The sequence below is a fragment of the Hemiscyllium ocellatum genome, chromosome 23 (assembly GCF_020745735.1).
Source record: "Hemiscyllium ocellatum isolate sHemOce1 chromosome 23, sHemOce1.pat.X.cur, whole genome shotgun sequence".
Taxonomy (NCBI): domain Eukaryota; kingdom Metazoa; phylum Chordata; class Chondrichthyes; order Orectolobiformes; family Hemiscylliidae; genus Hemiscyllium; species Hemiscyllium ocellatum.
In genome coordinates, this window is record NC_083423.1 from 22,062,794 (window position 1) to 22,077,590 (window position 14,797).

Consider the following 14,797-nt stretch of genomic DNA (forward strand, 5'->3'; position numbering starts at 1 on the left):
TTGCCTTTCCACTGAGCAAGCTTGACTATTACATTGACTTTCCTTCTCCAAGTCATTCATATAGACTGTAATGAAATGCAGCCACAGCACTGATCCCTGCAGTACCACCAGCCCACGTGATCTTTCCACTTCTGGCATTACATAGCCTCAGTTTCAGATTTGGTTTCTTTACCCGAATCCCACCAAGTAAAGGGGAGTGGAGATTCTGTGAGAGGAAATCCATCGCATTTCTATCAAAAGGCAGAAACTTTTCCACACTGAGTAGTTAAAATCTGAAATGTGCTATTTGAGAGCATGGTGGAAACGGATTCCATCAAGGTTCCCAAGCTAGATTATTATCAGCTAAGCATGAATATGCAGCACTACCGAGATGTGGGTGAGTGACACAAAGTGAATTTCCCCTTCAGAGAGCCAGCACAGTCTCAGCAGTGTTAGTGCCATTCTCCGCATCATAAACTAACTTGTAATTCCATGTTTAATCAGTAAGGCCAAGGGAGCAGCTCAAGGAGGAGATTCACCACTACCTTCATATGGCAACACAGGACTGGCACTCAATGACCAGCCTTGCCAGCAGCACCCACATCCTGAGAATTCATTAAAAGAAATTTAAAGTAATTATCAAATGTTAAACATGCCTTCACAATGTTTAACATGAAAAGAGGCTTATGCAATCTCTTAATTCCTTTGTTTCATCTCAATAAACCCACAATCCTCTGTGTCTCTCTAATTCTGGTGTCTGGCAGGTCCCTGATCGCCTTGTCACTGACAACATCCCTTCACAGTTGCTTGGGCCTTAACCTCTGAAATTCCAGCCCTAAATCTCTTTACTACAGTGTCCTCCTTAAGACGCTCCTTCTAACCCACCTCTGTGATCAACCTTTTGATCTTCTATGTTCTCACTGTCAAATTTTGTTTGATAACACTTTTGTAAAACGTGTTGGGGTGATTTATTACAGCCTGTAAGGAGTGCTGATTCCGTGGTGGGATATGAGCACGTGAATGAGAATTTGAAATTCGAGACTTTGTTGGTCTTAGAGTCAATGGGGGTCAGTGCACACACGTGATGTGCTGACTGATATGAAGTATGCTATTGACAGCAGATTGTGCAGGAAAATTAGCTCGGGACAATACAAAAAGCAGACATTTACAAAATAATTATTTTCAAGCCATGAAGGAAGTCTACAGGTAAAACAAAAAATTATAGTTACCAGTCTATCGCGGTCATTCTGCAGTGAAGACAGCGCGTTTCTCAGACTCTGCACTTCACCTGGCTTTGAAGGTGTTGATGCAGAGCCCTGCTTAACTTCATGAACCTTCTTGCTTCTGGTCACTGTGTCCATCAGTCTGTCCCTCTCATCTTGTAATGTTGTCACAGTTTTGGAGAATGCTTTCAGTTGATTGGCTGAATTTTCTAGTTCCAAGGTTAAATCATGCACATCCTGCTCTTTGGATGACAGCTGCTTGCTCAGTTCATCAATGCGAATCTGCAGATTAGTTTCAATGCTGCTGCTCTTCATAGCTGCCAGCTCTGATGACAAACTATCCCTCTCTTCCAGCAGTTTATGGAAATCGGTTTTAGACTGCTGTAGCTCTTGATTTAGACCGTCACTCCTGTTCTTCTCCAACTCAAGGTCAGTCGTGTATTTACTCTGTAACTCCTCAAGTTGCCCAAGGAGATGGTCTCGATCGACTTGTAAAGAACTCATGGCTTTCCCAAAAGACAGGTTCTGTGCCTTGAGTTGCTCAGCCTCTTCAATTGATTCCCGCAATCTCTGTTCAGTCTCCATGAGGTCCCTGGCCAGTTCAGCCACTCTTTCCTCTGCTGTTTCGGTTTCATTTCTCATGATGCCGGCATTGTGCTGCATGTTCTGGAGTTCATTTTCGTACCGGACTTCAGCAGCACGCAGCTTTTGCTCAGTTTCCTTCTCAACTGTGACCACTTTCAGCTCTAGCTCAGCGACCGTGCCTTGCATGGAGGAGAGGTTGGCCGTCAGTTTTTCCACCTCCAGAGTCTTCTCATCCAACTGACGCTGAAGCAGCTGCACAGGCCCACCAACTGTCAACCTTTCCACCTCTTCCTTCAGCTCACTAATGGTTTTCTCTGCTAACTGCAACTCGTCCTTCTGATTTTGCTTCTCGTCCTTCAGAGCTTTGTTCTCTTGACTGAGTTCATCTGATCCATGCTCCACTTCTTTTAACAGTCTCTCCATGTCCGATTTCTCATTTTCCAAAGCTTTAATTCTCTCGAGCTGAGTTTTTAGGAACTGCTTGTGCTGAGAATCCTTCATTGAAATCACCTGGTTAAGGTCCTCTCTGTATTGCAAGAGCTGTGCGTTGAGTTTGGCGTTTTCAGAGTTCAAATCATCTTTCTGCCCTTGCTGGCTCCTTAATTCATTCTTGAGTTTGTTGTTCTCGGTGGCAGCTTCCTGAATCAGTTGGTCTTTTTCTACAATCACCTCGATGTGTTTCTGCTCGAGTTGTTTGTAGTCACTCAGCACTCTCTCCCGGTCATTCTGAAGGGAGGCCATGGACTTTGTGAAAGACTCTAACTTGACCTTGTTCTGCTTTAATTCTTCTTCAGTTCTCTTCAGTTTTGCATCCAAATCGTCAATCTCTTTCTGCAGTTTTCGGACTGTGTGGTCTCTCTCCAACTTCTCATCTTTTATCCTCTGAACCTGACTTTCCCAGTGTCTGATGTCTTCAGCATGCTGCTGTTGGGCTTCACTGATGGCATTAGCAACAGCCTCCTCTTTCGCGGCCAGGAGTGAAACAATCTTTTCCTCTTTTTCTCCAATTTCTTTGTGCAGCTTCTCAGTTAAAGATTTGGAGCTCTGGAGGTCAGACTGAAGCTGTTCACAGGTCAGCAAGTAATTTTGTGCTTCGGTCTCTTGCTGCCTCAGGCTCTCTTCCAGCTCGACTTTGGTTGCCTCAAGCTTCTCGAGTAAGCTGCTCAAATCAGCATTTTTTCCTGTCAGGCTCTTAACCTCTTCCGTCATCTTCAGGAGCTCGTTCTGAGAGTCCTTGTGAAGCTTCTGGAACTCTTCTGATTTTGAGAAGAGCTGTTGGTTTTCTTCCTCAATTTTCTTCACTGTCTGCCTATGAACCTCGTCTTCAGATTTGAATTTTAATTCCCATTCCTGTTCACTCTGCTCCAATCTGAAAAAAAGGTCCACAACAGTTATGCAGAGCAGTAAAGTTAACTAAATATTTTGAGCAGAGCCTTAAAAATTTCATTTCCTCTCCGGACCCTCACCTCAGCACTCTGTAAAACACCGACTGTGAACGTGAAGTCAGTTTTGAATGAGCACTTTTACTTAAGCCTATCCCAAACCACTATCTCACCCAGTATTGTCGGCCGAAAGGTAAACAGCCAGTCCCTCCATGGCCTCCCTTAACTTTTCCAGGTGAGCGAAAACAATCCACTAACTCATTAAGAATTCTGTTCCAAATAAAGTAAACTTCTATTTGCTACAAAGGACGACAGCAGGTTTGGACTTCCAATTTTACTAACTAACTGGACCAAGTGCACGCTTCTAAAACATAATTGCATCAAAAAGAGTGCATTCAGATGTGCTAAGTTTAATATTCTGTTCATCTCTGAAGTGATTCACGTTTTGTGAAGACACATTAAAGACCAAGGTCCACATAATGCTAGTCATTATAAGGCAGAGAAGAATTGGAGAAATAATTCATTGAAAGCCTGACAGAAAATTTGACAGGTTAATATAACAGCTGATAAACACCAGGATTTCTCAGTTCTGTACATTCCTAGGACCTGGATGAAGACCAGAAGTCCATCCCGGAGCCCAGAAATTAATGTTTTTTTTAGAAACTGTCTGCTCTCAGAATATATATATGTGTGACAGGCATGGCTGTCTTTTATCAAATCCATCATACCATTAGCAGCAAAGACCCAACATCAATGAAGGAGTGGCAATGTACATGCAAGGGAGGAAAGTGCATGTGTTTGAGGGGAACCTAGAAGTGCTTGTATTCCCATTTGTTTACTGGAAAAGCGGGTGCATTCCTGCAGTGATTCCTGTAAATAGTGCACAGTGTGTTGCTGAAGGAGGGACTGGATACTTTACCTTGTAGAAGTGATATGTAGAAACCTAAAAGTAGTGCTTAGACTGACCTTGGAGAAAGTGAGGACTGCAGATGCTGGAGATCAGAGCTGAAAAATGTGTTGCTGGAAAAGCACAGCAGGTCAGGCAGCATCCAAGGAACAGGAGAATCGCCGTTTCAGGAAGAAGGGCTTATGCCTGAAATGTCGATTCTCCTGCTGCTTGGATGCTGCCTGACATGCTGCGCTTAGACTGACCTTGTCAAGTTTGCAAAAGAAAACTGATGGCAGCTGACTCGTTCATCTTTTTGGAATTACAGAAGCGAGCCCTTTTATTCAATCAATACCAAGACCCAAAGGGAGTACAGGCTGTTCTGCTATAATGTGTGTTTCATCACCGCAAATTGGCTGTAACACGATTAATAAAACTGTGGATGTTGTTTACTTAATGCAAACATTCAACCGAACCAGTATAGTGATTCTCTATTCGGCATCTTCTACAGCACAATCTTCTATAGCGTGAGGTCACAGAGGAACACAACTGTCGCGTTATAACAGAACAGCCTGTCAGCTTGCCTGCCAGCACATTGGGAAACCATGGCAGTTCACACATGATTTACACTCAGCACAGCCAGAGGGTGAACTACCCTAATGAGAGGATACACACACCGAGTGATCTCCCCACAGAACCGTTTCACCTTACCTGGAAAGCTTGATCTCCAGTTCTTTGCTGTAAATGGAGGCCTGTCTCAGCTGCTCCTTCAGCTCGTTGCAGTTGTCTTCCTTATCCCTGATCTCTTCCTCTTTCTTCAGAATCGCATCGTTGAACTTGCTTTCCCAGGTCTTGGACTCATCAATGATTCGATCCCGGTCATTCTGTAAAGAGGACATGCTACGAGTGAAGGCTGCCAGTTTTGCCAAATTTTCATTGAAGTCAGTTTGAATTTGACTGGTTTCCTCTTTCTTCTTTTCCAAGAGGTCTTTCAGCTCAATAATAGAGTCTTCAGCATGCTTCTTCTCCCGTTCCAAATGCTCCAATTTCTCTTGCATATTTCTGAGCTGCTTTCTATGTTCATTTTGTTCGAGGTGAAGTTTTCTCTTGTGTTCTTCTTCCAAGCTGTTAGCTTGCTCGCGGGCCTTTTCCTCATTGATCTGGAGTTCTTCTTTCAGTTTCAGGTTGTCTGCTAGGATCCTAGCTGCCTCACTTTGGGTGTCATCAAGTCGGACTTTACAAGAAAACAGTTCTGCTTCCGTCTTTTTGGATTCCTCAATTTTTGTTGACGTTTCCTTTACTGCAGCTTGCAAACTCTTCCGGGTCTCTTGCTGAACGAATTCCAGTGCTTTGACGGTCTTTTCCAGATCACTGATCCTCTCCTGGTACCGGATGCAATCTTTCTGCAGCTGCTTTACCTCTTGTTGTTTCACCTTAAGCAGCTCCTGCAGTTCTTTGTTGTGGACCTTACGACCTTCTTTTCCCCTTTGCATGGACTTGACTTTTTCCTCAAAATCCTTTTGCATTTTGGCTGCAGATTCTGCCTTCTCACTCTTGAGCTGCCTCACCTCTTCTTCCAGGTTATCTATCTGCTTCTGGGTGTCTTTCACGGTCAGTTCTAGGCCTGAAATGTTGTCATTGTCATCTTTTAATTGCTGTTGATAGTTAGCAATGCTACCGTTGAGTTCTGCTAACTGATTCATTAATCGCTCTTCCAAGTCATCTTTCTCCGACTCTGCAGCTGCTTTCTCCTTCTTTAACTCTTCCACTTGTTGAATCCTCTGGTGATTCTCCTTCTCCTGCTCAGAGACAGACCTTTGCATCAGTTTCAAGTCGTCCTGACACTTCAGCAATTGCTCTTCCAAAGTCTCTTTCTCAGTTTTCAAAAGCTGACTCGTCTTCTTCAATTCCCTCACCTCATTCTCTAACATTTGCTTGTCAGTTTCCGTCTGTGTTAGTTTTTCAGTTAGCTGTGTCAATTCTGGTCTGCAACTGGCAATTTCAACTAGCGCACTGGGATCAGGGATTTCTTGCGAGCCCTCAGTAGAGGCATGGGTTGTAGGTGACTCTGCGGAAGGACCCAATTTGTTGCTGAATTCTTGTTTAACCTCTGTAATAAGAGATGGTACAATTGCTTCTTCTATCTGAACTTCCTGTCCTGCTGTGACACTACAGCGAATTTTCTCCAATTCTTTTTCACTTATGTCCAGCTTCTCAGTCAGATCCTTCAGTTGCTTCCTCAATGCATTTACCTCCGAATCCGAAGAATCCTTCTCAGCTTTTAATGTCTCAAGTTCATTTGTAACTTTTTCAATTTCTCTCTCTGCTCTCTGCAGCTCTTCCTGAAGCTGATGCTGTGTTGAGTCGGGAGTGACAGACTGTGTAACCTTGGTACTCATTTCAGGCGGTTGCTCTGACTGAAGCTTCTCAATTTCTTCTTCAAGCTCCATAATTTTCTGCTGCTTTGATTTAGCAAACTTCCTCATTTTCTCTTTCATTCCCTCCTGCTCCTGAACAGCCTCCTGAACTTGCTTTTCTAATTGGAGTTTCTGAGCCTCAGCTTCTCGAATTCTACCAAGCAGCTCCTGATTCTCCTGCTTGCTAAAGTCCAGCACACGGCGCATCCTTTCAGTCTCATCACCAACATTCTCGTATGACTGTAGGAGGGTCTCGTATTCCTTCTGGAGGTCTCGGTGTTTGCGTTGCCACTCTGAGCTTTCAGCTGCTTGTTCTCCTTTCAAGAATTCAATCTCCTGCTGTAAGTTTCCTTTCTCCAGCGTTACACTGTCAATGACCAGCTTCAGGCTCTCACATGAAGCACTGAGATTCTGGTTTTCAGTCAGTGATCTATCCACTTCGGTGATTAATTTTTCCTTTTGATCTTGGAGATTCAACATTTTTGCCAGCAGATCTTCTTTGTCTTGCCTCAGATCCTCTGTGGTTTTCTCCATTTCTCTTATCTTGCTACTTAATTCTTCTTTCAATGTTATTACAGAAGCCAGCTCTTCCTTCAGCAACTTATTTGCCTTCAAACTTTCCTTCCGTGAGATCAGGGCTGCTTGGAGCTTCCTCTGTATCTGCTGTTTGGACTTCGCCTCTTCAGTATTTTCTTCTTGCTTCTGCGGAATTTCCAGGATCTCAGTTTGGAACTGCTTTATCTGTTCTTCATGCTGTTTGGATTGCTGTTCCATTTGCATCTCCAAAGCTCTCACGTGCTCTTCCTGATCAGATATCTTCTGTTGCAGGTTGTTGAGGAGTACATCTTTTTCCTTCGACTGCACTTGGAAACGTTCAACTTCCTCATCTTTTTTCTGCAAAAGGTTCTTTAGTTCTTCATAATCCTTGTTTAGTGTGACCAAGTCTTCAGAGGCACAACTTTCAGCCCTGGCTCCCTCTAAAGCTGTCTTAAGGTCTTCTGCACTTGCTTCTATTTCCTGTTTCCTCTTCTTCAGAAGGTCAAGTTCTTTCAGTAGTTCCTCCTTCTCCAAGTGATGAGTTCTCTGCAGCTCAGAAATTTGATCTTGAAGCTCTGCTGATTCTTCCTTTGCTCTTTGTTGAAGATTTTCTGAGTGCTGCAGTTTTAATGTAATGCTGTCCTTCTCTCTGTGCAACATCTGGAGGTCTTCCTTTAACTGCGCCACAAAAATATCATCACTTCCTGATCCAGACAGACCTATGAATGTCTGAACTGGTTCAATTTCTGACGATTCCATCTCCTCACAGCTCCAGCCTGAATGCTGGTCTGCCTTTCGGACATGATCCTCACAAGATGGCTTCCCTGCTTGCATTTCCACATCTGAAGAGTGTTTCTCTTCCAATAACCGTAATTGCTCTTTCACTTTTGAAAGTTCCTCACAGATGCTCGCTTTCTCCAGATTTTGCTCATTAAAACTCTCCAGCAGAGTATTATAGTCCTCTTTCTGTTGTTTCACTTGCTCCCGGTGATGTCTGGTCTTTTCCTGGGCCTTCCTGATCGCGTCCTTGCGTGAACTGACAGCCTCCTCGAGTTTCTTCCGTAGTTGATCTTTCTCCTGCTCCAGGGTGAAAAGCTTTGACTCGAGTTCAGTTTGTTTGCCTTTTGCCAACCCTGCCAATGTGGTGAAGGACTCATCTATATTCTTTCCAGAATCTACTTCAGTACACTCATGTTCCACACGCTTCTTTTCCACCTCAGGCTGAGACATTAGCTGTTGAATTGTTAACTGCTTGGCGAATAGATCAGCTTCTAAAGAATTCACATGGTCTGTTTTTTCTTGTAGCTCCTGTTTCAGACCTTCTACCAAATTCTGAAGCTGACTCACTTTGGCAGCTTCATCTTGCAGGTTTCTGTTAGCACGTTGCAAGTCGGTTTCTTTTTCAGAAAGTGCTCTGGTCAGGTCAACTGTATGTGGATCCTGAGATTGTGTTTCTTTGGGGGGGCTCAGCAACTCTGAAGATACAAAGTCACCACATTCTGACCCAGATGCTGTTGGTAAGACTTCCTCTGCTTGAAGGTCTTTCTTTTGTGCTGTCTGATTCATTTCTTCCACTTTCTTCAAAAGCTCCTTCCGCTTTATCAAAGCAGCTTGCAGTTTTCTCTTTACCTGTTCATTCTCCGTCTTCAGATTTTCCACTTGCTTTTCCAAACTGCCTTTCTCTTCCAACAACAATTCAAACCCGGCAGTATTATGTTGTAGCAGGTCCACCTGTTCTTTCTCCTGAGGGGGCAGCTTGGTCTCAACAATGGGTTTCTCCTGGCCTCCAATTCCCTCCTGTTCTTTTTGCAACAAGACAAGTTGCTCCTTCAAGTGTTTTACTTCATTTCCCAGGGAGAATTTGTCTTCATTCAATGCGACCATTTTCTCAGACATGCTCATGGTAAGCTCAGCCATTTCAACGTCCCTTGCAGTCAGACTCGTCTGAAGCTGTTGAATTTTACTGGTTTGCTCCGATAAGCTGTGCTGCACACTTAACAGTTCCTGCTCCTTAGAGGCTAACTTCTGCATGAAGTCTTCAACTTTGGACTCCTCATCTGCGATGAGCTGCTTCAAGCTCAAGAGTGCTTCTTCTTTCTCTTGTAACTGTGCTCTTATAGCTTTAGCCTCTACATCCTGCTCAGACACCTGACACTGGATAGCGTCCAGCTCCTTCTCTAAGGCTTCAATTTTCATGTCTTTTGACCTTGATTCATTTTCGACACTGTGAAGTTGCTCTTCCAACAAGCCACTCTGTATGCTCGTATTCTCCAAAAACAACAGATGTCTCCGTTCTTCATTTGCTGCATTCTCCTCAGCTTTTGTAAGTTTTTCTTTCAGCTCAGTTATTGAATGCAACTCCTCCTCATTTTGCTGAATCTGACTGAGGAGTTGGTCCTTTTCTAAATGAAGATTATCGATAGTTTCCTTTGCATCCTCGGCTTGTTTCTCACAACTCAAAAGTTTCTGATTTAAGCTCACAAATTCCTCTTGCTTGTCATTTAGCTGCCTTCTGTACAAGGCCTCTGCTGCTTCCAGGTTCTTTTCAAGTTCCTGTATGCGAGCTTGTAGTTTCTCAAACTCTCCATCCTCAACCATTCGAAACCCATGAACTTTTCGAACAATCTCATCATCTTGCTCCTTTGCTGAGGCCATCGGCAGTCCACACAGTGCAATGGAACTATTTTCAAGATGTTCCCCAGAACTATACAGCTCTGTGGTGGAGTAGATGTTCTCATCCAGATGGACAACCGTAGTACTCTTTTGTTGTACTTGTATGATAGAGGTATTCTTCCCCTCTACTTCCACTGAAATGTTGGTGCTTTCGATTTCACTGCCTGACTTCATGCTCTCTTCCAGCAGTGTGATGAAGCTCTTTCCTTCCTTCTCCTGTATCAACACATTCACATTCTTATCAGCTATTGACATGAACTTCTGTTCCAAGGGCAGAAACTGATTTGTGTCCACCAACTGGATTTGTGAGCCAGTTCCATCTTCTGGTTGTCCTATCCTCGATTTGTCAACCAGCTGCTGGCTCAGCCTTGCTATTTCCTTCTGAGCTTCTGCGAGTTGGTCTGTAACAGCTGCAAGGTCTTTGTCTTTTTCAGAAATAGCCCTCTGTAAGGAATCAAGATCTCTGCACTCCCCGACCTCGGCGTCACCATGCTAGGTTGAAACAAAACATTTTCAGTAATTCCTACAAAATGAAAAACTGGGAAATATAACACCCAACCTAGATATGGTCTGATATTATAAACATCTAGATTTTTGCGCATCCCTGACTTCCTTCATCACACCATTGCAGGTCATGACTTCAGCTGACCAGATTACTCCCTCTAGAATTCCTTCCCCAAAATTCTTTACCTCTCCACTTCCATTACTCATTTCAGACCTGATGGTCCTTAAAATATACCACTTTGACAAAACTTTTATCACCTGCCCTAATATTTCCCCCTTTGGCAGTTATTTTGTCATCTGATTATGTGCCTATGATAACTAACTAGGCAACAGCTCCACATAGATTTAGGCTGATGTTGATGCAACTATGCAGAGTTTACAAAAATACAAGTTATGGCCAAGTTGTTCTGCCTTTACATTGTAGAACCTGAAGAAACTACATCCCACAACGTAAAGGCAGTACAACCTCGCCATAACGTGTCCTTGCTGTATTTTTGTAAACTCTGTGCTTACATCAATATCATGGCCCTCAGCCTGAGTGGTGAACCTTTTTTTTCATATTGGTTCAACAAGATATGCCATCTCTGGCTAGGCCAGCATTTACTGTCCACCCCTAATTGTCCAGACAGCCATTATGAGCCAATCACATTGCTATGGGTATGGAGTCACACATAAGCCAGACCACAGAAGGATGGTAGGTTTCCTTTCCTACAAGACTTTCGTGAACCAGGTGGGGTTTGACAACAATTAACCATATAGTTACATGGTCACCATTAAGCAGCTCTCTGTTCCAGATTTTTTGTATGGAGTTAAAATTTCACTGCCATTCAAACTCATGTCCAGAGTGGTTCTGGATTGCTAGTTCAGTTACATTGCCAGGGCATCATTGCCTCCCCTATTCATGAACTGGAGAGAGAAAATTACTTTTTGCCATTCACAAAGAGTCATACATTACAGAAGAGGCCCTTCGGCCCATCGAGTTTGCACTGACAAATAAACTACTCTAAATCTGCACTAGTTCCATTTTCCAGCACTTAGCCCATAGTCTTGAATGTTATGACACTTCCAAGTGCTCATCCAAGTACTTTTTAAAGCGTGTGAAGTTTCCCACCTCAACTAGCCCTGCAGGCAGTGCATTCCAGATTCCCACCATACAGTGGGTAAAACAGTGTTTATTCAAATCTCCGCGAAATCTCTTGCCTTTCAAAATTATACCCTCTTATTACTGACCCTTCAATGAAGGGAACCAGCTGCTTTCTATACACCTTAAATATGCCTCATTATCGACTACACCCTCTTGCAGCTTTTTCTGCTCTAAACAAACAACCTGAGCTGTGAACGGTTCCATCTGAGGCTACACCCTTGTTTCAAAGTACATCACATCGCACTTTCAGGGCTAAGTTCCATCTGCTACTGATCTGCCCATCTAGATCCTCCTGTAACCTAAGACATTCTTCCTCATGTCAAACACCTGATCAATCTTTGCACAGTCTGCAAACTTACTTTTTATTTCTCCCACATTCTCATGTACATCATTTATAAACATCACAAATGTATCCCAGCTTGATTGTCCAGAAATTGTTAAGTGCCCCTTCACAGCTGGTCATTCAATGCTATGCTGTTCTCCATGGGTGCCTGCATGGTTATGTCTGTTAGTCTCATTTTAATTGAGCTGAAGTAGCTAACCAGAATGCGCGAGTTAATACCTTACCATGGCAAGATGTGAAACTGACTGCAGGTAACCTGGTGTTTTTGCTGACTGACACCAGTGAAGAGGTCATGGAAGCTGCCAGGTCATAACACATTAGCTCAACTGGTGCACTAATATCTCTCTCATGTGCCCTATCTGGTCTACACATGGCTCCAGTCCCATACCGGCATTATTATCTGTCGTCCATAGTGGTCTAGCAAGTCACTCATTTGACAATGGCTTAGCAGTTCATAAAAACTCACCACCGCATTCACAGGCTATTCAGGTGGGCAATAAATGCCAGTCTTGTCAATGATGCCAACAGCCCAAGAATAAATAAAAACATTTTAAAAGGAAATAGAAACTACACATTAGCAGCTTCAACTGGATATTCCAAGTGGAACTTTAGAAAAGTGAAGCTGGCATCACTTACATTTAAATAGCTCATTTCTCTGAAACAATTCAGAGACTTCAGTGCTTTCAACCAAGCTAAACAGCCTCATAAAATTACAAATTACAACCATATAACAACCCCAAACTATAAATTTCTGTTTGGTTAATTCCCTTCAATCCTTTAATGTTGGATTCAAATTATCAAATGGTTCCAATGTTTTGTTCACAAATAAGAAGCTTTCATTGAAAGAGTGTATTAGTGCAGACACCATGAGGAAAACTTTCCACCCTTTGGGATGAAACTGAGATAGGCGGGGTCACAGCAAGAAGTTCCTGTACCTGAACTTCTGTCAGATCTGCTGCTTTTGCTTCTGGTTCAGCAATATCCTGAAGAACTTCCGCTTTGTTTGCCTGCCCTGCAAACAAAAGTCAAACATCACATCCATCATCTATTATCCACATTTCTCATGAGTTCAAGCACATTTATACATGCATTCTGACTTCTACTGGGACTCTTGTGACTACTGGATACTGCCTGCAAAAGGAAGAGCTCGACTTGCCAATTGGCAATACAACGACGCACACTGTCAGCTGAAAAACAGGTCATTTACTACACAATACTCAGAAATGCCAGTCTGCCAGACTTGTCATTCAATGTGTTCTAAACCTCCACCATGAGATGTTGGCCCCTGCTTCGGCCTAGCACCTGGTTACAAGCTCCAAGTGCAGACTGTAAAGGGGCCTGTGGCAAGAACAAGGACTTGGCCTCTGACTTATATAATTATATCTTTACAAGTGGCCAGCACAGAGGATGGCAAACTAGCTGGACCTTCTACCTACAGAGGGTGCAAGGATTAAGGAAGTATGAGTGGGCAAACAGTGGGTGGGTTAAAATAAACACATTAACCTTCCTTGCTCAGCAAGTGTGCCTCTGCCAATGCAAATGTGTGATCTTGGCAAACTTTGATGTAACAATTTTTCATTTATTTTCTTTTGAAGAAACAGGAGGAATGGAAGGAGCAATTCGTTGCTGGAAAAAGTACATGTTAGTAGTTAAATTACCCTACCATATAGGCAGCAGAATCCTTCCTACTTTTTACTCCAAGGTTAAGTAATTGGCTGACTAATAGGCTAATTCTCATTCATCTTAATCGAATCCAATAACCGAAGTCTGGTGAACTAAGATTATTCTATTCTCCTGTCCTTTTTAACAATTGCTCACTAAAATCCTTGACGTGGACACTCCCACGAAGTAGAAACTAACCTTTTATTGGGATACAATAAAACTGACAACTGGTCTGTCACAACTTATATACTTCCTTAACTCTTTCATATGCAAACAGGTGTGCTGAGCATTATCTCTTTCATTATTTTCCCTTGCTTTTCAAGTACAATTGCATTTAGTGAGTTTTTAATATTCATCCATGAGAATTGTCAGCACTGACACTTAGAATACCACTACACAGCTCAGTAAAAACAACAGCATGACCCAGTACAGCTTGGGTTCGAAGGCAGAGTTATGTTCCCAACATATTCCATCAACATCACCAGAGCAGATGCAGAGCAAAGTTCTTGTTAATCTAACTCAACAATGAGGAGAAAGTGAGGACTGCAGATGCTGGAGATCAGAGCTGAAAATGTGTTGCTGGAAAAGTGCAGCAGGTCAGGCAGCATCCAAGGAGCAGGAGAAGGGCTGATTCCTGAAGAAGGGCTCATGCCTGAAACGTTGACTCTCCTGCTTCTTGGATGCTGCCTGACCTGCTGCGCTTTTCCAGCAACACATTTTCAGCTAACTCAAAAAATGAGCCTCATTCAAGATCCTCAGAAGGAATATACAGCATCAACAAGTCTGCTTCCCATTTCCCAATGTACTTCTTTGTCGACTCCCTGAAAGAAAATTTGTAATTTAGCTATAAGGTAATAGAGTCCTCTACTAGGGTTCAAATTATTGAGGGGCTAATTAAGTCTGCCACAAATTTAGTTCAGACAGTAAGTCTTACAACTGTCATTCTAGACTAATGCAGAATCAGGTCCATGGCCCAGGGAACTACCTACACATCTCCCCTTAGAAAGAAAGGATTTTCAATTCCCCTCACTGGATCTCACGTCGTCAAGTAGAAGTGAAAGGACAGCTAATAGTAGTACTCTGATATGCCAGAAATTCTATAAACTCAAAATTCTAAAACCTTTTTGAGATTTTCCTCATATTTGATGATACAGTATCCCAAATGATCAAGTTCAGGCCTTTCTGGACTGTATAACTAAGCAACATAAAGGATTAGACATCTTGACATGTTTTCACACAATTGTCTGGAGCCACTAGAGAATACAAGATGGTTCTGCTCAGAGAGGGGCAGTTTGATAGGGGTGTTCAAAATCATCAGGCCTCCTGATGGTATAAGAAGAAGAAACTGTTCCCATTGGCAGAAGGAGCTGAGGACATAGATTTACCATAATTGTAACAATCCAGAGAACAAATTAGGAGAACTTTGTTTCATGCAAAGAGTTATGATAAATCATGTATCATT

At 42.9% G+C, this 14,797-nt stretch overlaps 1 protein-coding gene across 2 annotated transcripts in view; it reads right to left on the bottom strand.

Moving 5' to 3' along the window:
- Positions 1-14,797, bottom strand: part of LOC132826692 (golgin subfamily B member 1-like) — a 71,993-nt gene that overhangs the window by 17,416 nt on the left and 39,780 nt on the right. For both annotated transcript variants that reach the window (XM_060842763.1, XM_060842762.1), the window contains exons 13-15: positions 12,609-12,685; positions 4,767-10,174; positions 1,209-3,156 (exon numbers count right to left, since the gene is read on the bottom strand). In XM_060842763.1, the coding sequence (XP_060698746.1) occupies positions 1,209-3,156; positions 4,767-10,174; positions 12,609-12,685 (7,433 nt within the window). The remainder of the gene's footprint in view (positions 1-1,208; positions 3,157-4,766; positions 10,175-12,608; positions 12,686-14,797) is intronic.